The sequence below is a fragment of the Anguilla rostrata genome, chromosome 14, assembly GCF_018555375.3.
Source record: "Anguilla rostrata isolate EN2019 chromosome 14, ASM1855537v3, whole genome shotgun sequence".
NCBI classification, from domain to species: Eukaryota; Metazoa; Chordata; class Actinopteri; order Anguilliformes; family Anguillidae; genus Anguilla; species Anguilla rostrata.
Window position 1 is genome coordinate 15,198,888 of NC_057946.1, and position 23,019 is coordinate 15,221,906.

Below are 23,019 nucleotides of genomic sequence, written 5' to 3' on the forward strand. Positions count from 1 at the left end.
TCAAGGGTCAGAGCCAGGCTCAGGAATCAACCATCATCCAGACAGCAAGGTGCTTGCAGATGGTGCGGATTAAGGATCAGACAGCGAGGAGGTTACTGTGCCTGATGTCGAAGGCTACCTGTCTCTTAAACTGTGTCCATTCCTTTCCTTTTGTGACATTTCTTTATCCGAAGAGCCCTCTGACTTCCTGACGGACAGTAGGTGTCATGCTGGACTGCACTCACCCCCAAGCCAACTGCACAGGGTTCAGAATAGCTGATCAAACCCTGCTCTTCAGTCTGCGTGGGGTATGGAGCATTGAAGCTGACATGACATTCAGAATGCAATGGCATCTCCAATGAGCCCACACTATAAGCTTCTCAACTAGTGCATAGATAAGCTGCCGTGGATCTGTGCAAAACCACCCAGGGGAGACAATAGGCAGTATAGTTCATGATAAAAGTGGTAGCCATCATGATTTCAGAAATGAAATGCATTTTCCCTATGAGGTGGCAGGGTAGAAAGTACAAAGTAATATGGAGAATAGCTTTCTGTTTTATAACAGCAAGCTTATTAATTCTCCTTATTAATACCGTATAAGGGGGACTATGGCTGAAGTAACCCACACATCCTCCGAGGGGAGCATTTTAATGATATGAGTCATTGCTGGTCATTGTAATGCAGCAGCCTTGTGTTGCACATCAATCAGCATGACATCTCAATTAGCGTTATTCACATACCACTCTTGCTCTTTGTGAAAAGCGTAGGATACAAGTATAATTGAAAAATCTTTTTATTATAATGCCAGACCTCACAGTGTAATCATACTTTTAAACACTGGAGCTTATCTGACTTATCAGGGCTAGAGGAGCGGCCCAATCCCAGTGAGGCCATCTTGAGTTTGTTTGGACTGACATTTCCCAGGCTGTTTGCCCAGTAGATTATTTACAGCCACCTTCTAATGGAGAGGCCATGATTGTGTAGTTAATGGGGGAAATTAAACTAATTGGGCAGAATATGGACCTCTATTCATGCCATATGAATTCTCAATCTCATTATCTCAATAAGCCCAGCATCTCTACAGGGTTAGGGGTACTGGAGGCTCAGTGGACATGTGTTCAGCTAATCAGCAGAGGGTATGGCAGGGAGTGACTGTGATGTAAAGTTAGTATATCTGCAGGCAACATACACAATAATAACCCCTCCCCCCCGCCCCCACCCCCGCCCCCCGAACCCTGACCAGGATTAGCGGGTATAGATAATGGATAGATGGATTATGATACCACCTAACTTGCACACAATGGTAGGATGTTGTCTTGGTGTTATTAATTTATTTCATAGAAAACTTTTGTGGTTTGTGTTCAGCTCTGATAAGGCTCCACCAGCCAAAGCTCCTTTGTACAGACTGTTTATTAAGCAATACTCTAGAAGCTTAAATGGTGTGTACACACATGCAAGAGGGCACACACAAACAGCTAAATTAGAGGAATAAGTTGAGAATTGAACTAGGCCTATGTCTGGCAAATACAGCTGTGGTTTCTTTAATGTTTCCAAAATAAATAAATTAATTAATTAATAAATAAACATTTACAAATTTAAGAATTTTAAGAATATTTTTTTCCCTTCTCTGAATTGTATGTTTCTATGTATGTATATATGTATGTATGTATGTATGTATCACTTATTGTAAAGCGTCTTTGAGTTCATGAAAAGCGCTATATAAAATAAATGAAAAAAAAAGAATTATGCTTACCTACTGAATGATTTGTATAGCCTAGTTCTTCGGTGGTCTTTCTGGCTAAAGGGCAGTTGCTATGACTTCCTGGACTACCCCCGAGTTAAACTTTCTTTACGGAAACACGGCTGTTATAGGCAAACCAACTACCTTACAGTGGGGCACATGCCCACCCTAGGAACTGGTGCATTATGAGTAGAGATACTGACCAACAGCACCTGAGCAGAGTTATGGATGAGGGAGTGGGTCATTCAAGCATAAGTCAATAAAGGCAAAAAGTATTCAGTGGAGAGGAAGTCATAAAGGAGTGGTCAAATATATTACCTAACCAGAGTATTTTCTCTTATCTAAGCCTGGCCGTATTGACTCATCATAAATGCAGAACGTCAATCAAAGAATGCTGCAAGCTTTTACACAACCAAAAGCAATAACTTCCATTAGCTTGTTCTCCTGTCTTGAGAGAAAATTCAGTTGTGAAACTGATTGGAGTTGGGCTACAGTATGTGTATTGCTCAGAAACTAAAGCCAACATGCTACAAAGCTTCCAAGTGCGTCCATGCTGTTGTACTTACAATACATAGCCTACTTGTACACGAGACACTGGAGAAGTCCAGGCAGGAAGTACAATGCACTCACTGAAGTTGTGTGGACAAATGGGTGTGTAGGCCACCTTACACTAGGTTACTTTGCGGTCTACTGCTCTCTTCAAATACCTCTTTAAAAATTAGCCAAGGGATATTAGATTTTAAGTAAAGTGTTGACCGTGACCAAACTGTGATGTCTTCTATCATTTTTGCCGCATTTGAGGCTGTATCATGTAGGCTACAATGGTTGCGGTGCATGAATAACAATTATCTGTAGCAGTTAAATGAATAATGCTTCCATACCGTAAGCAAGCAAGCACTACTACATCAATTGTTGGTTTAAGAATGCAGTTGGCATAATCGTGGTGATCAGATTCTCTAGAACTCCGATTAAACCCAGTGGCATTTTATAACTTGAACACTTTCTTTTCAACAAAATGAAAATATTCATGCAAAGAAAAACGTTTTTTTTTTTTTATTTCCTTTTTTTTGGTGTATATTTCATTTCACACTAGTGATTAAGTAGACCACTCGTGGTCAAGAAGATACTTTTTTCCGACAAAAATAGCCTAGTTCAGAGAAACGACAGCAAAAGAAAGGCCACAGATAAAAGTTTTAGGAGTACCAATTAAACTTCTTGTTTAAGGACAGCGTTTTCAAAAACGTGTGTACTGTAGATATTTCGTATCGTTGATCCTCAGAGATCCCCCCATCGGATTGATTTCGGCTCCAAATAATCTCCGCCCAACGAAAATACTCAGAGCTCTACGGGACCTAAACATTTTCTCCCCCAAGAGTTATTGGTCAATGGGCGGTGCTTTCCTATGTTTCAGTCGGACAGCCTGAACATAACCTGCCAAGGACCAGCCATGCTGCATAAATTACCATGGCGATATACCCCGATTTAAAGTAGGCTAAATCAGTTTCGTGATACGGAAACCCCAGGGTTAATGCTTAAATTAGCTCGCTAACCCCGTTATCTCGCTTCGTAGTACAGCACTCTCGATAACAAATGTAAATGTAACAGCGTCGATGCACAGCATTTGTAGCTATGCTGTTTAATTAACAAACCACTCGGGCTACAGCTGCAGTCCATCTAGCCTAAAGTCCATCAAAAGCAAAGCATGCCCTGGTCTTTCCTTGGTTATAATCAGCGCGAGAGAGCATGTGAACAGATTCACCAAGCTTCAAAGGGTTTGATGAAACATAGATAGATAGGAAGCTAATGGAAAATAATTAGCCCTACCTGTAGCGTATCCAAGAAAACACTCATTCTGAACTTCCCTCGCCGTATCTCCATTTCTACAGCAGATCCGCGTGCGACCGTGGCTCTCGTAGTCCGATTTCGGCAAAACATCATTTGATGTTGGTACCTTGCTTAAATCAAAATGTCCCTTTCAATTATGAGCTATTCCTCGCGGTATATAACCTACTCTAGCACTTTGGATAAGGCATTTAGCTTTTCCCTTGAATAGCGAACGATCGATTTGACTACCTAACCAGATATTTCTGACATTTGTCAGTGATTCGTTAACAAATTAACAGCCGCGATATTACAAATGTTAGGGAAAAAATCACTGCGGCATCAGGGATCGTATTCCCATTCCCTCCCTTCTCTACTGATCGTATTCCCAAGTGTGCGCGAGTCCCATAACAGCTACAGCTACACCCAGCACGATTAGCGCAACTTTCCCATAACCTTGAGCGAGACCCCTATCGGTGAAATGTGCAGTCTACTGGAAACCAAAATGCCGTTGTGAAAATATTAACAAATCTGGTTTAGAATAGACGTTTTTTAAATATTATCAACTTAATGAATGTAACAAATAGCTATAGCCTCACTGACCCTTATTTTACAGCACTGCCAGTATTCTTTCTTTCTTGTATCCTATCTGACTGCATATTTTACAGATTTTCACTGCATTCACTGAGACAGTACAGCACACTGTCAATGTGTGTTTTGCTGTTGTGTCCAGTAGGCTTCAAGCCCACATGTCAAAGGTATAACACTACCTTTCTGCTTGCATATTTCTCAAAAGGGAAACTGGGTGACTGCAGGGGTGCAATCTGGACCCCAAGACTCTATAAAAGCACCCTTTGCACCACTTGGCTGTTTGGGAACATTCCTCGACTGGGACTGACAATGTGGCAACACTGCAAGATCGTGTCTCGCCTACCCAGATCATATGGTCCAGTTGGCACAGGCAACCTTCTCTAGGCAAGAAATTCCACAGTAACAAAGAGTTTCTTCTTCCCCATCCAGCCTGCTGACTGTAGGATGTGAACACAGAGTTCAGAAAGATAAAGTCCTTCTGTTGCACACTATAGTGATATGTCTAATATGTAGAACTCAATAAAAGCTTCAGAAAAATCAACAGTCAAAGCCAAAGACAAACTGCATTCACTTGTGATACATTTTGGCACCTGGGAGTAGCTCACATAGGTTCCTGAAACCTGTAAAACATTGCCCAGTAGGAATATTCATTTCATTTTCCTATTTAACTGAATATAGTTCCTGTATTGGTTATGTTCTCTGCATTTGGACTTAAGAAAGTAAAAGAGGTCCATCTATTGATAGACACTTTTGTATATACAATGATATACATGTTAGTTTGTCCACAAGGGTAGATGAATGTCTGACAACATAATTATCTTTTAGATATCAAACATGACAGTCCCAACAGCACACACAATTTTCATTTGACTTTTATTTACAACAAATGGAAAACAATTTATATATGTAAAAAAGCTTTTTTTTTTTTAAATGTTGTTTATTCACACATTCAATCCACCAATCATGGCTCTCCCCAGGAGAGACACCTGGAAAAGAGAGAGGGGATCATGATGAGCTGAGAATACTAAAACAATTGAGGTTCAATAACAAGTCTTTTTGCTAACAACCTTAATCAGCACTCACTTCAACCTACTTGCTAAGGCGAGTTTCCAAGGACTCTTAGCGGTGGGAATTGTTTCCTGATGCAGCCTCCTTACGAGCCTGTTTCAGACCCTGTTATTCCGAGGGGATAAAGATTTGAAATTTGCTTGGACATATTATTTTACAACTTATAAACACGAACTCATGCTAATGCTGGAAAATAGTCACAAACCTGTGAAATGCTCAAGGTATAATGCCTATAGCATTTTAACTAGAGACACATTACAGAAATAATATATTCTGTTTAGAGGTACGCACATGATAATAGCCAGTATGGTAGCCACTCATATACCAGGCAATCAGCATGCTACCCAGAGCTTCATCATCCTCCAGAGAGTCTGGGCTGAAAGGAGGTGGGGGTGGGATCATCTGTAAATCACAGACATGCAGGCTAACACAACTGGAAAGTATCAATACAAATGCTCATGATTAAATTCACATTTTCCCAAAATGCCAAGGCGACTGCATTTTCAGTAATTTACCCTCCCACGATATGATCATAGTTGAGTTGCAGTAGAGCCATTTATAATACGCTAGAAGCTCAAAAGTCTATAGGCAATGCTGTAACCATTCGCAGCATTTCAGTCTACCACTTGAGTTTCTCACCGGAGGTCCTCCTGGTGGGACCATGGGAGGCCAACCAGGGAATGCTGGTCCAGTACCTCCGGGTCTTGGTTCAGGCTGCACATGGAAAATAATTCAACAAGTTCACTAGATATTCAAACCCTACATGCCAGCCAGATCCCTCCGTTCTGCTACCTCAGGACGCCTGGCACCTCCCCCTCTTCGCACCTGCACTTCCAGAACACGTCTCCTGTCTGTTCTGGCCCCACGATGGTGTAATGACCTTCCCGTGGAGGTCAGAACAGCTGAGACACTGACCCATTTCAAGCGACGACTGAAGACTCACCTCTTCAGGCTGCACCTCTCCCCATCCCTCCCTACCCCCATGTAAATGACTGTAAGCTTAGGGTTGTAACTAGGCAGCTGTTTTGTAGGTGACTTAGGTGCATTAACTCTTATCTACTGCTTGTATTTTTTCCATAGACTGCGTTGTTGCCATTCTCGTTGTGTTAGTGTTAATCAGTTTAACCTTCAGGGTCCAAGTTGAACTACGCGGTTGTTCCCTGCACTTGGACCGGTACTTCTCTCTAGGGTTTTCGTCATACTTGTTCCTGGTTATGGTTATACACTTTGTTGTATGTCGCTCTGGATAAGAGCGTCTGCCAAATGCCTGTAATGTAATGTAATAATGTAATACTTACTGCTGTCCAGAAAGGAACATTGCATCTGCTTTATTTGTGATATATGTACATAAAATGTGATGTTCTTTGTGGCAGGATGCGCTCACCATTCTGAAATCAGACCCAGGAGGAGGGGGAGGGGGGAACCACAAGCCCCCCACAGGTGGCACTGGAGAGGGTCTGGACTTAGATCTGTGCTGATGTCTTGGTGGAAGAGGAGTAGAGGACCTGTCACTCTCATCAGTTGAAAAAGTGGCCTCTTTTACCTGCAACCCAGACAAAAGCCCCTATAATACATTTTGCCACTGTCGTGAGATACATCATTTGTCCTTAGGTGGATAGCCAAAACCAGTAGCCAGAAGGTATATTGGTTTCGCTCTTCAAAACCAGGTGAGGCGAGGTGACTGCATAATCAACTGTTGAAATTCTGAGTAAACACAAAAATAAGCATGCCCAGTGGCCTTCCAGCACCAGGGCTGGCCACCCGTGTTTGTCCCAAAGCCTTTATGAAACCTAATCATATTCTGAAGTAAACTCCACTAAACAAGTACAAATATTTGTAATCCTTTGCAACACCGGATTAAAGAATATGCTGAGGATGGCTCTAACACATACCTATAACCTACTCCTCCTGCTCTTCAGAACACACACTTACTAGCACCTGCCACTCCAACCTGCTTTAACTCAGTTGTGTTACTGTAAATAATTAATGTATTAGCTGTGGAATATAACTTTCAACTGAACATCACAAGTTACATCTGATGTAAAAATTCCATGTTAACAGTTGTATTACAACTCTACGTATTTCAACAAAATGGGTATTTAATTCTTTATTTTTCTGAGACAGTTCCAGTTTGCCAATGGGTCTTTAAAATCATGTTTGGAAATCCCAAATTTAAAAACCATTAAAATAATATGTAGCCATAACAGGTTCTGGCCCTCACACGTCTCCCTTTTTAATACCAAGCAGGTCACACCTACCTGTGCTTTGCCTGGCACTTTACTCTCTGCTTCAGAGTAATCGGAGAGAAGGTCAGCCAGCTCCTGCTCCTCTTCATTCCCGTATTCGGTGTACACCACAACACAGGTCCCTCTCTCCTGGTCAATTGAGGCAATGCTGGCTGGGTATACTTGCCCATCTTCAGACCAAACAGCACAACAGGAGTCCCCAACCCTCCACTGCAACAGACAGCACATTACACCTTTCAAGCGCTTACTTCAGAAACCTCAGAGTACACTGACAGCAAGTAATGAAAAACAATGCAAAATTGTACCTCTTTTTCTGGGGAGGTATTACTCTTCTTTTTGCTTCTCTTCTTTTTGTTGCTTTTCTGTTTCTTTACATGTCTGTTTTCTTGAGGAGACTCTACATTATCATCACCCTTCAAGGCATTCTGAAAGGGAAGGATACAGTTAATGCAGACCCAATATAAAAAGAATACACACATACTACATCCCCATTCTTTACTGGAGCAACATCATCTTGAATCCGTTTTATATTAAGGTAACCAATTTGAAAAAACAAACATCAGTTTAATTGCACGCATCAATTAACATAAACACGTTGCAGGAACACATTCACAGACGAATGGTTGTTTCGGCTTGCGTGGCGATTACCTTAAAGGAAACTACTGCCTTGTCGTACGCTTTTATCAAAGCAGTGTCATCCCAGACATCGGAATCGTCGCTCTGAAAAATAAAGGAATTCCAGTAAACACACATCCGTTTATATAATATGTTACATGATATGCATCAGGCTTCCTAAAATGTTTATTGGCTAAGCAAGTAGTAATCAAACAATCTAGTTAATTGACGTCCGCTATTCACCTCTTGTATCTTCTGCCGTAATATGGAGAGGCTGCATAGCTAACTAACTTGTTTCCCGTTTTTCTCCGTTACAAACATAGCTAACACCGAGTCTATTCCAACAAGCAACCTAGCTAACTTAGTCAGATAAATATGTTGTTCAAAGACAGGTCGCATGATACCGTTAGCATGCTAACTAGATAGGTGTATTACGTTTTGTAGTTTGACTTGCTATTTCATTGTTTTAAGTGGTCATCCAATCTGCTACGTACGTGCCCAGTTCCACGGGAGAAAAGCGCTTCTTTATATCCATTGGCCATGAAAGAACAAACGTCTAACTAAAAAGTATACTAGCAAAACAGCAGCAGCATGAACAAACAAAATAGATAAACGTTCTTTCTCTAAAGATGACGTTTAAAATCTGCGACAGACACGTGCTTAGTTTAGTAAGCTCGCAAACTCCACTGGTTACTTCGGGCATTGTAGTTGAGCAAGCCTCCGCAGCCAACAACGAATTTCCACACTGTGAATTCCATTCAAAACTACGAATTTACCCTGGCCAAATTATATTATTTTGACAGTCCTTTTAAATTAAAAAAATTCTCAACATCGAACTAATTACTCTCCATGGATCGATTTATTTTATGAGCCCCACAGAAGATATGATTTATTTTATTTTACTGGTCCGCATGGTTTCACGCCACAGTGCACGCACCTGCTTACACTGTAGCGCATGAACGAGTGAGGCGGTGATTGACTACGTTAAAAGGCTTGATCTGATAGTTGCCTGCACAGAAACAATGTATACGTACCGTACAGTATTCAACCCAGAAAGGATTACAGGAATCCTATTGTTTTGATTATATTGTTAATTTGATATTAGGCCTACTATAACTATTATTAATGTTATCTGCCATATGCTCAGAACATCTATTTTTAACTTCAAAATAACAAGCGACAACTCATGAGAATACCTCTCAAATGTTTTAGAAAGCATCCCTCAAATAACTGAATACCTTTAAGAGGTGTTCTCCAGTGTACCACCACTCCAGTCTCATTTTCTTGAAGGTAGAATAACACAAAATTGGTAACTTGTCAGAAACACCGGGTGAATTGTAATGTATTCATGTCATTAATAATAAATGTCGAAATGTCATTAATCTTTAGTCAAGCATGTCATTAGTTCATAAATCAATAATCTTTTGCGATGTAACAAGGATTATCTTCATTCTGAAAACTCAATGGACTGAGGAAAAGTTTTTGTATGGAAAATCTTCACAGGATAAAAAAGACAAAGATTAAGAGTCAAATAATATACAAATAAGACCCATAACTGTATAAAATTTATTTACATATTTTACATAAATTACAGTTAAACAATTAAGTTTGAGTACAAATGAAGTACAACAAAACAGGGGATGCATGATGTTCACCAGATGCCAGAATTTAAAAGTGAAATGCATTTACAGCAGTTTCAGTAATGGTGTGATGTAGCCAAAAAGAAAAGACAGGAACAACATCATCAAAGCAAATATATCAAGTTGACATTCCCCTGTGCCTGGATTTTCCGCCTGACTGATAAGAGACATCACCCTGTACAGTGACAAGATCATTTAATCCAGGATATAAAGAAACTTAAATTTGGCAATACATCAACAGGGCATTAAACACAAACTATATCACCTAAAATCTATTTATTTGTTAAAAGGTTATCAAAATCAAAATAAAAACATTGCCACTCATTGGCTTATGTAATTTTAAGTTATGCAATTTTAAGACTACTCCTCTACAATAGAAGGGATATTGAACAACTGTATTTGGAAACTTGAAACAAAAATTCAAACAGTTAAACATGAAAAATCTGTTGTCAGCTCCTAATGCTCTCTTTTCTTGAAGTATGACACTCAACCATCTCTTCTAAATATTTGAGATTATCTTTCTCACAAGGTGCATGTAAATGACATGTTATGTAAATTTAGTACTAAAACAAAGCAATTTCTTACAGCTAACTCAATTCAAGACAACCCTAAAAATTAAGCACAAAAGTGAGAAAATGGTTTGAATATACCCTGAACTGTCATGTACAGACATTTCTTTTTTGAAAATTTGGAGTGGTGTGACCTCGGGTCTGAAAAAGGCGCTTTATGAATAAAACATATTACTGTTAGTTAATCTTATTCTTATTCGTAAATATGCCAATGCCAGAAGTAGTATCATCACCACAGGGTCCATCTGTATATTTATTGAACAGTGCTTACTGTACAACAAAATATGGTGAAGTTTAGGGAAATTCAAAGAATAAATATAATACTGTGTTCACATATTTACAATCAAACAAGGAGAAACCAGAGTGGTTCTTTGAAATGACGTGATAAATTCCAGACCTGAGAATCAAAAATAATGGGAAATGCTAACTGATAATGGCTACTGAAATGCTTTTTAAAGCTGCATTTACTTTGATCCTCCTTTTACCCAAGTGTATATACATATAAAAAGAGCTGAAACCATAATTTGTAAGAAAACAAGAGTTCATGCGTGTTTCTGCTGGGCTGCTATTTTTGAGACAGCTGACTGAATAAAGATGTAAGGCCTTTGCTGACGAAAACAATGTTCGGTTTGGTGGATGAATTGAAAATTCTGTTTTCAATTAAATGAAAGTCAGTTCAGTTAAGTTCAGTTCAATGCTTTGTTCTTAATAAAACACTTCCTACAGCTAACAAACACAGGAATTCCTAGAAGATAGCCTCCTTGCCTTTTCTATTCAGTCGACACTGAAATAACAAGAACAATGTGTACCGATATTGGGACTAGCACATCTAAACTTTAGGTAATTCAATTTGTATGTAACATAAATTTTTAAAGACAGATATCAAGAAACTAATGTAGCTACCCTGACCACTGTTACGATGTGAGTGTACTTTTAATGATCAACACTACAGATTAGAACCCCCTGAAAAACATAAAATGCCCAGACTAAAATTGATTAAATCTGAGTTTAGTTTAAATCTGTAAAGTGAAATATAACCTAATGCAAATAAATTAATTTGTTTCACACATACAGTAAGCCAATCATCATTTATGGTGATATTCAACCATAGGTTTTCAGTGCATCTGATCACTGACAGCAATAACATTTAACATGTGTCATCCAATAATGACTTAGTAATTCAACTGTCTAATGTGAACACACCCTACAGATAAATATAATTATGATAAAGTAAAAAGTAAATAATCTAAATCATTCTGCGTAGGTTACCATAAAAGGTAAATAGCATAATAGCATAAAAATAAATACACGCAATGAAAATGTTAGGACAAACTTGGGACAAACAGGAGTGCAGAACGTAGTCAGAGTGGACAATCTGAGAGTTCACATCCATTTTCTTTCCAAGCATGTTATTAAAAATACAGTTCTTATGAATCATGTCTACTGTGGGTAGCTGAACTGGGCAGTGAGACTGGGTAGCTGGAAAAACTGAGATTAAAGTGTGTGTGATAGCATGGACAAGACTCAAATAAGGGATCCTGCTCAGATGAAAGATCACAAACATTCTCCTGCCTTTTGATCACTCATGCTCTTCCACTGGTGTGAAGATGTCACTGAAGAAGTATTCAGAAACGCTTGTTGGTTCTTCGTCAGTCTTTGAAGTTTTAACAGAAGAGGACTCATCTTGACTTGATGTAGTGGCTTGAGAGGTAGCAAGCTAGCAGAGGATAGGGAATCACCAAATTTATCCAAGAATATGCATATTAAAATTTCAAACAGACTTAAGACTGTGCTACAACTATTTGGCAGTTCTTCCCCATTTCCTTGGATCTGTTAAATCCCCCACGCCTAAACTGGAAGTTGCCCATTGGACAGTAATCCGATAGACAGCCATATTAAGATAACCTTCATATGCGTGAGGCTTTTATCATAATCAGATATATGTAAAGTCTGAAATGTCATAAAATACCTTCACTGCAGACACAAAAGTAATGTGAACTAGACCAGTGTCAAGAGAAGATGATGAAAAGGTTAAAAAAAAAAAAAAATAATAATAATAAGATAAAAGGCAAAGCTTACCTTAGCGGCCGTCTGGCTGTTAGCAGCTGTGGCTCTGGATGGTGGTGGGCTCACAGTCGGTGCTCTCCTCCCTGTACGGGAGGTGTTGACCTGCGGCCTCGGACACGAAGGCCTGGAAGAGCGGGCAGCACTAGCAGACCGGGCGGTGCTCTTGTCAGAGATGAAAGATAAGAAGCCTTTGGGCTTTCTGCCAGTCCTGCAAGAGACAGAAATAAATTATCTGAGGTTTCAAAATATAAAACTAATTTCCAGCTCGGACATATGGACTGATTTATTCCGCCTGTAATAAAACAGGTCATAGTACAGACTCAAGTCGACAGGACAAGGGCCCAATTCATAGCTACATAGAGGCAGGTTTCCAGGACTCTCACCTAGTCACCAGGCCATCTGAGGTCACTGGCAGAGCGTGATGGCTTATCTGAGACTCTGAGCCAGCACTGCTGCTTCCTGCACCCTCGGCAATGCTGCTGCTCTCCCTGTCCAGCTCTGGGAGGTCAGAACTTCCCACAATCCCCTGGGGTGCATCCTCTGTGGTAGACAGCCCAGGCTTGGCGGGTGCCTCTGTGTAATGTGTCGACCTGGCCTGTGGTGGTGTCTGCTCCGGAGTGGGCAGATGTTCCGTTCTAAACACAGTCCGGTCACCTTCAGTGGGGTCTTCAGGATTCTGAGTGGAACCACGAGGCTTTACCTGCAGATGGCCTGATTCTACATATGAAGACAAAGGAATGTTCAGTCTTCTCTCTCAGAAAGAACACATATCATGATCAACATGCAGTAATCCTTCTGCAGCATTCATCATCAATACATTCACATGAATGATCCACATTTTAGTAGACACTTGAATTTGGCTCAATTATATACAGTCTGTCAAAAATATCTTACACAATATCTAATCTATTAATCCATTAATCTACTACACTTTATGTTTCATTTATGTTTGTACATTTTAAATCAAACCTTGTAAAATTTTTTTTTTAATTGTTCATTTTAATTTGACCTTTTTTGGTAGTGTGGTTCAAACAGAGATAATTATTTGATGTGAACAGTGAGAAATGATCCTTATCCCAAATTAAAGAAAAATATGCAGCACTGTAATTATTCAGGTTATATTTCCCAGTGCCATTGGGTGTATTATGGCCTGAAAACACACATTTTATTTTTTTTTTGTTTTATTTTTGCTGGGAAAATTTTTCTTTACATTTTTAAGATATGAAATATTAAAGGAGACATCAGCATCTTACCACATGAATCAACTGGACTGGCCATGCTTTTGCCCTGCAAATAAAATAAAAAAATAAAGGATTGAAATTTAAGCAAACAATATCAAACACTTATAGGGAATTATCAATGCCATCAAAAGAAAACATTGTGACTTACTGTGAGACCTGTGGAGGATTCGGTCCTTTTCCTAATGGAGCTGAGATCCGGCTGCTCTTCCTGCTCCTCTGAAGCAGGAGCCGGGGGGTGAGGCTCTGGGCCACCTTCTGCACCCATCTTTACTGATGCCACCACATTCAGTGCGTCACAGCTAAGAGACAAACATCATATGAGCTGGGCTAGCAATGGGCTGCATGCACAACATCACCACACAGCAATAGCAAGTAAACGTTATCAGAGCACAGACATATTTCTGCCACTACTAGCTAATTATGACCTTTAACCTACTCTTAATTAATACATAGACATTTGCATGGCATGTCTGAGGTTGCACACCTGCTGCAGACCCATAGCATTATGCACAGAATTACTGTAGCAGTGGCTATTGGGAGGACTTGTACCACATGCTAAAGATACAGTCTAGTAGAAGCTCTGCACTGTGCATTCTGCTTTTGCAGAATATAACTGGAAAAAAATGACAAGCATTGAGTGTGGGGAGAAAGCTGCAATTGGCCCAATTGGTTTTTATACAACTGTTTGTATATTATATCCCCACTCGCATTCATATTTTATTATATTTATATTATGTAATATTTTATTAATGTTCTGATAAGTAATAAAGCACATGTGTACATAAAGCCCACCTTTGTGACTCAGTCTGTGTGGCTGCTGGTGCACGCTGCTCGTCTACAAGCTCCACTGGAGAGAGGAGCTCGGCAGTAATGGCGCCCGGCGGATCAACACCAGAGTCAGGCTCCTCCAGCAGCGGCGGGGACACCTCATATAAGGCCAGTATGAACGCAGGCTGCTGGCCTATGGAGGGAGAGGAAGAGAGAGGGGAAGCAAAAGGCAGGGAGAGGGAGAGAGAGAGTGAGAGCGAGGGAAAGATAATTGATAGCCCTCGTTCAAGGATATTCAAAGACAGCATGACTAGATTCCATTAACATTCGATCACTTGGGTAAAGCGGTTTACATAAGTGTGCACAAAGGGAAGAAAAACAATTAGATCACTTAGAAACTCTATATTTAGCATAGCTGTAGCGTATCGTCTACTAATAAAGCTAGAATATAGAGTTTGTCATTTCCACTCATAGTTTTGTTGCAGGAGCACCGAATGTCTGAGTTGAGCAATCTCAGCACGACAGCGTATTGGCCACCAGGGGGCTAGCAGAGGCGGGTAAAAGATTTGCAGAATCCTACACAGCAGTCATGGCTGAGTCACCACCCTACCTCCCCCAGTCTTACCCAGGGTCCTCACCTGTACTGGGGTCTAGAGGGGTGCTGAGGGGCACGGTAACGCAAGGGGTCTGCACAGCTGTGTCCAGGACGGGGCTGGGTTTGGGCAAATGCCTTGCTGTGCCAGCAGGTGGCGCACTCTGGTTAGACAGGTCTGACCCCAACCCCTCAACCTGAGAATCTCCCACACTGGAGAACAAACGAAAGCAGTTCAAAGCACAGTGCACACACGCACGCACACGGAAACACACGCAGAGTTTTAAAAAAAAACAGTTAAAACATGCAGAACTGCATACATGGAATCTGTCACTAATAGTCTGTGGTGAGGTGTCTTACCACGGGGCCTCATCCTGGCTCAGCATTTCCTCGCCTGGGCCCTTGCTCTCCTGACTTTCCTGGACCTGTTCCTTTGGGGAAATGTCCACTGCTCCCTTCTCCACTTCAACAGTTTTCAGAGACACAGGCTCCACAGGGGCAGTAGCAGCACAGTTTTCTACAAACAAAAAAGCATTTATTGGGAATTGAAATAAATTACATTACAGGCATTTGGCAGACGCTCTTATCCAGAGCGACGTACAAAAAAAGTGTATAAACATAACCAGGAACAAGTATGACGAAAACCCTAGAGAGAAGTACCGGTCCAAGTGCAGGGAACAACCGCATAGTTCAACTTTAATAAATATATTAAAGAGTCATCTGCTGCTTATTAACCATAAATATATACATGAAAAATATGGTTTCCTGGCTCACCAGTGCACTGGGCAGGAGTTACACGTGGGGGCCGGGCCGTGCGGGCCAGGTTGGGTTTTGGTTTTGGGAAACGGCTTCTCCTGCCTGGTGGAACATTCTGGACTGAGGGTTTTGGACCCAAGGCTCCTTCAAGAGTAACTCCAGTGCTGAAACATAACACAATGTCACAAAGCATTCCATGTTACTACCGCTAATGGTAACTACTGTAAAAGACAAGGTCTTTACCAAATAGAACATGGTAAAACAAATCCAATAAAAACACCTCTATGGAAACACCTACCAGGCAGGTGCAGCTCTCTCCTGACTGGGAGACTCCTCTGGTACACCAGTGTTTTCCAGACTGGTGGTCTCACAGCTCTGTGTCTTTGAGACAGGTTCTGGTCTCACAAACTTGGACTCAAACTCTTCCACAGTTATCAAAGAAATGGAATCCATATCCTGTGCTGACTGTGCATCAGACTGTGGAGTTTCAGCGACTGGGAGGTCAGAGGACACCGTTTGTGGTCGCTCTGTGCTGCACTGCAACTGGTCAGCTGACGTAAGGCTCTCCCCAGGTTCCGACTCTTCCGGTTGGGCACGTAGAAATTCCTCAGTGATGACGACCTCTGGTCCAGTGACAAAAGACACAAAAAAAGTCACAAAAGGTATGTTGTGTTATCACCAGCTCCACCAGTAACTGGAATTCAACTGGTGTGGTGAGCAAAGCTTCTCTCTTACCTCTATATTCAGGTGTAGCTAAAGAGAGAAGTTCAGGGTTTCTTATTGTCAGCAGAGTTCTGGCTGCGTCATTATAGCTCTCTTCAGACCCTGTGGAGCACACAAGTGGAACCCATAAGAGAAGTCTGTTTCTGAATGGTCTTTAGAGACAGAGAAGTGGTACATGAGAAGCCAAACCTACCTGCAACATGGTCTGGGGACAAGAATTCAATCACATCCTACAGAGAAACAAACAAACAGATCAAAACTAATAATACAGAAATAGACTGAACATACAAACAAACAAATAAATAAATGTGTCCCTAGCTGAACACGGCTGTATTTGGGAGAGCGTGGGGAGGGTGAAGTGGGTTACACTGTAGGGTTAGACGGATCACTTACAACCAGTAAGTCCAGCTGATGCTCAGTGGACAGCACAACCTCATCCTGTGCCCCCGGGCACACTGGCTGAGCACAGAGGGCATGCTCAGACTCAGCAGTGCCAACCACATCGGACACATTCATGGAAATCTCAAGCTGTGCGGAGAACAAGGTGAGATGGAGGGAGGGGTTACGGAAAACAAACAATAGAACATGAGGCTAAAACATGCAGGACTTGTCACAAAGTTCTATTCACAAAGCTCTGAATGACTGACATTGGAATGTTTGCCATTAAAGAAAAATAGTTCACAGCAGGTAGTAAATTCCAAATGCATGACCAATGCTCTGCTAAACAGTAGGAAGCTCTGTGAATAGATAGGGGTTCAAAATAATGAAAAAGGGGAATGATTCATGATGACTGGCACACGAATATGAAAAAAACAACATGGATGAGAGTATGAAAATGGCCTCAGATCACCAAAAGCACTATACTTGCACCAAAAAGATATTAGCATTAGCAAAGATGAGCTTCAGAATGTACTTGTCTTTGTTAGTCTTAGAGAACCATAAAAAACTGCATGAATGTTCAGTAGACTGAGGAAGACCTATATCTTGGCATCCCTATCTTGCATTTTGAGGAGGGATGCCCTGCTCTCACCTCCTCCACGGTCTCCACAACTTCCATTGGCACAGGTTGTGGGGAGCGCAGGCTGAGGGGCACGAATGCGGGTGCCTGGTTCTGCTCCTCTGGGTTTATGGGGTAGCGGAAGTCCTCCTCGGGATGGGCCTCGTCCTGCTCTTCTTCTTCGTTGTATTCTGGCACAGACGCCCGCAGGGTGACCAGTTTTGGCTTCCCCGCCCGCCCATTCCGCTGTGCCGCAGTCAGGTTGGGTCTGGGTTTGCCTCTCTTGCCAGGCCCAGCCTGACGTAAAGGAGAGGCAGAGTTGCACTCCTTGACCAAGTCCAGATTGAAAGATTGAAGATTGAAAGGTAACACCAATATCCACTACTCTTAAGTGCTGGATTTACCACAGTGGACATAATAACGTATACCAATACATGAGAATGTAAATAAATGCAATGCATGATTAACATTTAAACAATGATGGACTGCCAAAATGCTCAACATTCTCATACTACCACCCACACAAAGTAAATGTTCTAGAGGAATAAAAAATGACTGATAGCATGTCCAAGATCTATCAGATATTTTGAAGAGCAGTTGGCTCTGACATTTCCAGATCCCTTCTTGCTTAATGTGTGCCCATTCTGTAGAGGAGGCATGCAACGACTGAGACCGTATAGTTCCGCAAGAACCATCTGTACCTTGGAGCTGCTGTTCTCCACGTCTTCATCTCTGCTCTTTGCCCCTGGTTGCGGGGCCTTCTTAGCCCATCTTGCTCCAAGGTTAGGGGTGGGTCTTCGAAAGCGGCCCCTGGAGAGATGGGTTGACATGATTTCAGGCCCCGTCCTACCCCGTATAGAGCTTTCCGGTTTCTTTAACCTGAACATATCACCACATAGTACATTTCTTGCACATAAAACTGTACTTGCACACAACAGAAATAAGCTGTGAAATAAGCATCCAAGCCATTAAAAGGGTGTCTGTCAAACTCCTGTTACCTGTCCACATCTGGAGCAGCTTCCTGGACGTCACACACAGGACCTTCACAATCGTCACTGAGAGCACCCTCATCTGCCGAGTCCAGAGGGAACACAATGAGTTACTGCAAGCCCAAGAGTTGTGGGAAGCATTACCTAGTCACCGTTAATAAAGCTCCTGCCCATTCTGTGTGATGTCATGCCTGTTACTGCACCTTCTGGTCTGCTGTTTTTCACGCTCCTTCCATCAGCAGACTCCTCTCCCTCCCTGCTCTTCCTCCTCTTACGGCTGTTTCTGGCGGCCGTGGTGTGGGCCCCTGCCTCCGCGACATTGGAGCAGTCTTCGTTCTCCTTCTCTGCAATCTCAGAGTCACCCTCCACCACATCACTGTCCAGCTCCTCTTCGGCAGACTGGGCTCTAGGGGCTCTCCGAGCAGCTGCTTTCTTTCCTAAGAATCACAAGGGAAGAGAGTGAGGAGACTGGGGAGAAATTCTGACTCTACAATGCTGTGGGTGGACTAAATAAAAGCTTAATCAGAAAAAAATTTGAATCCACTGGTAATTATGAAAACCTTACTATATGGTGCATAAAGGTGCATTCTCCTCTCACCTTTTGCTATTCTTTTTCGTTTCTTCTGTCCTACAGAGCCCCTGGTTTTGGATTTTTTTCTCTTCCGCTCTTCCTCAGCTAAGATCCTCTCCAGGAGTTTGCTGAAGCACTCCAGGTCAAAGCTACGCTTCTCTTCTGAAATGAGGATCACCCCACAGCTTAATTATATGTTACAGCCAGAAAGGCACAGGAAAATGTATTTATAATTCACAATGAAACATACTCCATAAGTCATATTTGCCTTTTTCTTGAAGCAGGAAAAATGTTGAAGTGAAATGTAACATAACACTAGTAATTTCATTAAATGACAGGTTCAAAGACACATACTGAATGCCTTGTCAATCCTCCAAGAGTTTTCCCTTTCTTCTTTCTTGAATTTGTTCTGCAGAAAAAGAGGAATGCCAATAATAAACATAGGACACTTATCACACCACTATAGGACACTACACTTAGTCGAACACGTTTTAAAAGCAGCTTAACAAGTTTAAGCAAAGCCCCCAAATACCACTGCACCCTTGTTATCCCGCAAGTGCAATTTCATCATGGGGAGTAAGTCAGCCAGCCAGTCACTTACTCAGTTACAATGACAGTTCAAGGATGGTTTCCAGGGTGTGGCGAAAACATTTGGGCTTAGTGCAAAAAATCCATTACCATTTTATCAAATAGGCTAGTCTCCAGTTGAACTATTGATACCTCCATTCTCTCTTCTCGACTAATATCGGTATAAATGCGAAGATAAATATATTAGGAGCTAGCTAAACGGCAACATGCACCATAGTTGTTTGAAACGTGTAATAACGTACTATGACTTTCATCATTGCAGAATGCCAAGACATTGCTACCTGGCCAATTAGCCCACAAAATAAAGAGAAACATGTCAATACAAAAGTAACGGGCCCAATATTCTGCTCTCGTCACACATTTCATTTGTATGAGTAAGCAGACTGCAAACAGCTCAATGAAGTTCCAGACTCTTAAAATGCAGTTCAGGAACTTTACTGCCATGAACAATTCTTGTAAAACGGCATGGAAGTAACAGCAATAAAGTTTGCTACAAACATAATTGGCTGTGTTGTCATCAACAGCTAAGAGACAAAGTATTTGATCTCTATGCGAGTTCTAATGAATGTTATTCATAAGAGTAACAGCTAAGTGTGCTATTCTTGTTTGTTTTTCCTTCACCTATTGCCGATTTCCAAGTGGGAGCCTGTACCTTGATTTCTGTCCGTGCGCGATGAGGGAAGAGCTCGCCGATCAGGGAGAAGTCCGTCCCCACCATGCTGATGGCCAGGAAGAACATTTCAGTCTCTGGAAGAACACCAGACCAGCAATGTGTGAAACTCAGATGCTTAACTATCTTAGAACTGGAATTTAAACCTCATCTGCACTGCACACATAGTAGGCATGAGTGAACAGTGTGCATGCAAGTGAAATGTGCCCAGTGATGCCAATCGGGTAAGTACGTGCTGTTAGCCAGGACGCGATCAAACTGGGGCTTGTTATTTAATTTCTTGTAAAAGGGCTACATTAAAACCATACATACTTATTGCTACTCAGAAAATGTGTGTGTGTGTGCGCATGTGAGTTAGCATGATTATGAATATTTATTTTACTTTGATCCCATCCTTTCACAGTGCTTTGTACCAAGAGACACAAACAATAGAAGGTAAATAAATTCTGAATAATGCATGGCTGTAGAGTCATCTTACCTTTACTGGTCCAAGGCTTAGTGTAGACAGTTTTCCTGAAGCTGGAGTAGGTTGTTGAAGAGCCACGCTCAAAAATGGGGTCATTTTCCTCTGCCAAATTTGGGCCTTTAATTCTCACCACTTCTATGGTTAAGCTGTAAAAGAAGTTGAAAAAATATATAAAAATGCTGATAATAAATACATTTCCAGCAGGTTTGGAAGGTATAAACGTTTGAAATGAATGAATGTATGAAAGCCAATGAAATAAGAGCAGTTAGATGACGGCGGACATCCTGGTACCTTTCCTCATCCAGGATCAGGGTACCATCCTCTGCCACTTTCACCCTGGGCCCTATCAGCTGGTCCCCCTCTGCAGGCTCATCACCACCATGGTCTTCTGGATCCTCCTGCTGCTCTTCTTCCACCTCTACATCCTGTGGCTGCTCAGGTAATCTTGAATAGAGGTGGTAACGACATTCAAAATTCAAGTCGGTTTCTAATGCATGCAAGGAAAACAGTGCAACCACAACAGAGGCAGCAGATTAAGCAAGAAAACATTACATTGCAGGCATTTAGCAGACGCTGTTATCCAGAGCGACTTACACAGCTCTTTACATAGCATTAGCAACCATTTAAACAGTTGGATGTATACTGAAGCAATGCAGGTTAAGTACCTTGCTCAGGGGCAGGGTCCTACCCGGGAATCAAACCTGTGACCTTTAGGTTACAAGACCAGTGCCTTGCCGGCACATAATTTCATTAAAAGAGCTGAAGCTCAATCAAATTGCTTTATTCACATACTATATATTCTTAAAAATGTTAACAGGATGAGTAGCATTCTTACTCATTGCTTGGTGAAGATGGGATCACACTCTCTGCTGGCCTATTATCCTCATCAGGGTAAGGCCTGAGATTGAATATACAAATGTTACAAACGTAAGCATAAACATCCATTATAAATAAAACTTCTTTAAAAAAAAAAATCAGATTATTTCATATACTGAGACTGAGACATACCATCACAAAATAAGTAAAGGTTTTCCTTCATTTAAATAGCAGGAGAAGCATCAGAGTAATCAGACACACTCCTTAAAAGGAAAGGGGAATGTTACCTCATGGGGTTGGACTCTGGCAGGTAGTAGATGAGGTCCCTCATTGTCATCTTGTTGTGGTCCTGTGGTGTGCTGCGCTCGCAGGTGTGCGATTTGCCCTTCTTGCGTTTCTGCAAATCAGAAACAGGACGCTCATTAAATAATGCTTTCCAGCCGTTTTCATATTAATCATAACAGATCTCCATCTGTTCCTGTTCTGCTGCACAACAGTAACTTCAGCCTGAATTAACTGCATTTCAATAACAAAATGATGTGACTTGGCAGATTTGGAAACTGACTGGGGACCGGGCATGAAAAACTACCTTTCTCCATTGCCATAAAATTGCATATGGAGACAGGCTGGGATATTAATAGAAGTGCCTGATTTTCCTCACCCTTTGTTTCCTCTGCTCTTGTTTAATAAGTTCCCTCAGCTTTGCAATCCTCTCTCGATCAGACGGAATGCTCTGGGCTGCCAGGGGCAATGAAAATGGAGACTTCATTTCCAGTTTAGCACTCTGCGACTGCATCACAGAGACTGGGGACGGGTCTGGGAGGGGGTTTTCCTCTTGGGATGACTTCTCCAGGTCTGATTTAGAGCAATGGAGTGGTACAGATGCTTCTTTCTCTTTCCTTCCCTGAGGGACAGGCCCAGGGGCTGGGGCAATTGATGACGAGGGTGCCTGTTTGCTACAGGATGGGACTGAGGAGGACAGGGGTGCCAGTTTGCCTTGCATTTTGGATTGCCTGCCACCTCCCGATGCTCTCCGCCATCTTGGAGATCTGAGACTGTGGGCAGTGCTGTTGTCCTTGGGGGTTAGGGCATCGGTCTGAGCAGGAGGCAGGGTAGACACCTTCGGGGGCGGGGACTTGGGAACCCTCGTGGTAGTGCGTGAGGAAGCCGTGTTAACTCTGGGCCTGGCCAGGTTAGGCGTGGCAGAGAAGCGCTTTCTCCTCTGCAGCACAGAAATTGTGCTGTCACTGCCACCACAGTTTTGAAAACTCTGTCCTGTCTCCTTCCTACAGCAAGTACAGGCAAAAACAAATGCAGAAAGTTCAAATCATCGTGCAGTGAATCACAATGCCTAACGAGTATTTCTATTGTAAAAAGAATGGCATTAACGTGCACATTAGTTTAATTTCAAAACCACATTTATTAACATGCCATCAGTTTTCCCCCTCTGAAAAGTTGTTTCTTTGTTGATCTATGTATTTTTAGAGTTAATAAAAGTGTGCAAC

General features: G+C 41.8%; 3 protein-coding genes and 1 long non-coding RNA gene across 9 annotated transcripts in view; all 4 read right to left on the reverse strand.

Annotated features, from left to right (window-relative positions):
- LOC135238903 (rhotekin-like) overlaps positions 1 to 3,997 on the reverse strand; it is a 45,197-nt gene extending 41,200 nt beyond the window's left edge. The window contains exon 1 of one of the 5 annotated variants that reach the window (XM_064307062.1): positions 3,545 to 3,991. In XM_064307062.1, coding sequence (XP_064163132.1) covers positions 3,545 to 3,658 — 114 coding nt within the window. In that variant the 5' untranslated portion in view covers positions 3,659 to 3,991. Of the gene's footprint in view, positions 1 to 3,544 lie in introns of all 5 variants that reach the window. The other 4 variants (XM_064307063.1, XM_064307066.1, XM_064307067.1 and 1 more) reach the window with 4 other exon arrangements.
- A 991-nt stretch (positions 3,998 to 4,988) lies between these two features.
- Positions 4,989 to 8,716, reverse strand: LOC135238904 (survival motor neuron protein 1-like). 2 transcript variants are annotated; one of them, XM_064307070.1, is made up of 9 exons: positions 8,556 to 8,716; positions 8,095 to 8,166; positions 7,752 to 7,871; positions 7,459 to 7,656; positions 6,585 to 6,743; positions 5,840 to 5,914; positions 5,492 to 5,602; positions 5,226 to 5,305; positions 4,989 to 5,118 (listed from the first exon to the last, which is right to left on the reverse strand). In XM_064307070.1, the coding sequence occupies exons 1-8, from the start codon at positions 8,601 to 8,603 to the stop codon at positions 5,252 to 5,254; spliced, it is 837 nt and encodes a 278-aa protein (XP_064163140.1). In that variant the 5' UTR covers positions 8,604 to 8,716; the 3' UTR covers positions 4,989 to 5,118; positions 5,226 to 5,251. The 2 variants fall into 2 exon arrangements, with proteins under 2 accessions (XP_064163140.1, XP_064163139.1); XM_064307069.1 differs by having other exon boundaries at positions 5,216 to 5,305.
- An 891-nt stretch (positions 8,717 to 9,607) lies between these two features.
- LOC135239035 (uncharacterized) lies at positions 9,608 to 12,910 on the reverse strand. The gene is made up of 3 exons (XR_010325247.1): positions 12,721 to 12,910; positions 12,350 to 12,545; positions 9,608 to 11,987 (listed from the first exon to the last, which is right to left on the reverse strand). It is a non-coding gene; the product is annotated as an uncharacterized LOC135239035 (long non-coding RNA).
- A 4-nt stretch (positions 12,911 to 12,914) lies between these two features.
- LOC135239892 (transcription factor TFIIIB component B'' homolog) overlaps positions 12,915 to 23,019 on the reverse strand; it is a gene marked incomplete at its 3' end in the record, with an annotated part of 12,391 nt that continues 2,286 nt past the window's right edge. The window contains exons 3-25 of the mRNA XM_064308894.1: positions 22,176 to 22,800; positions 21,802 to 21,911; positions 21,534 to 21,596; positions 20,990 to 21,142; positions 20,711 to 20,844; positions 20,215 to 20,309; positions 19,329 to 19,383; positions 19,002 to 19,136; positions 18,607 to 18,840; positions 18,413 to 18,485; positions 18,116 to 18,224; positions 17,448 to 17,711; positions 16,811 to 16,945; positions 16,611 to 16,647; positions 16,430 to 16,519; positions 15,993 to 16,317; positions 15,713 to 15,858; positions 15,299 to 15,455; positions 14,985 to 15,151; positions 14,371 to 14,539; positions 13,727 to 13,877; positions 13,591 to 13,624; positions 12,915 to 13,054 (exon numbers count right to left, since the gene is read on the reverse strand). Coding sequence (XP_064164964.1) covers positions 12,915 to 13,054; positions 13,591 to 13,624; positions 13,727 to 13,877; positions 14,371 to 14,539; positions 14,985 to 15,151; positions 15,299 to 15,455; positions 15,713 to 15,858; positions 15,993 to 16,317; positions 16,430 to 16,519; positions 16,611 to 16,647; positions 16,811 to 16,945; positions 17,448 to 17,711; positions 18,116 to 18,224; positions 18,413 to 18,485; positions 18,607 to 18,840; positions 19,002 to 19,136; positions 19,329 to 19,383; positions 20,215 to 20,309; positions 20,711 to 20,844; positions 20,990 to 21,142; positions 21,534 to 21,596; positions 21,802 to 21,911; positions 22,176 to 22,800 — 3,601 coding nt within the window. The remainder of the gene's footprint in view (positions 13,055 to 13,590; positions 13,625 to 13,726; positions 13,878 to 14,370; positions 14,540 to 14,984; positions 15,152 to 15,298; positions 15,456 to 15,712; positions 15,859 to 15,992; positions 16,318 to 16,429; positions 16,520 to 16,610; positions 16,648 to 16,810; positions 16,946 to 17,447; positions 17,712 to 18,115; positions 18,225 to 18,412; positions 18,486 to 18,606; positions 18,841 to 19,001; positions 19,137 to 19,328; positions 19,384 to 20,214; positions 20,310 to 20,710; positions 20,845 to 20,989; positions 21,143 to 21,533; positions 21,597 to 21,801; positions 21,912 to 22,175; positions 22,801 to 23,019) is intronic.

Bases quoted from the DNA above. Each gene is read 5' to 3' on its own strand.
- LOC135238904 (XM_064307070.1), bottom strand. From the start codon at position 8,603: ATGGCCAATGGATATAAAGAAGCGCTTTTCTCCCGTGGAACTGGGCAC. The intron at 8,167-8,555 runs GTACGTAGCAGA...TTTATTTTTCAG, and splicing joins TCTCCCGTGGAACTGGGCAC to AGCGACGATTCCGATGTCTG. The intron at 7,872-8,094 runs GTAATCGCCACG...CTTCCCTTTCAG, and splicing joins AGGCAGTAGTTTCCTTTAAG to AATGCCTTGAAGGGTGATGA.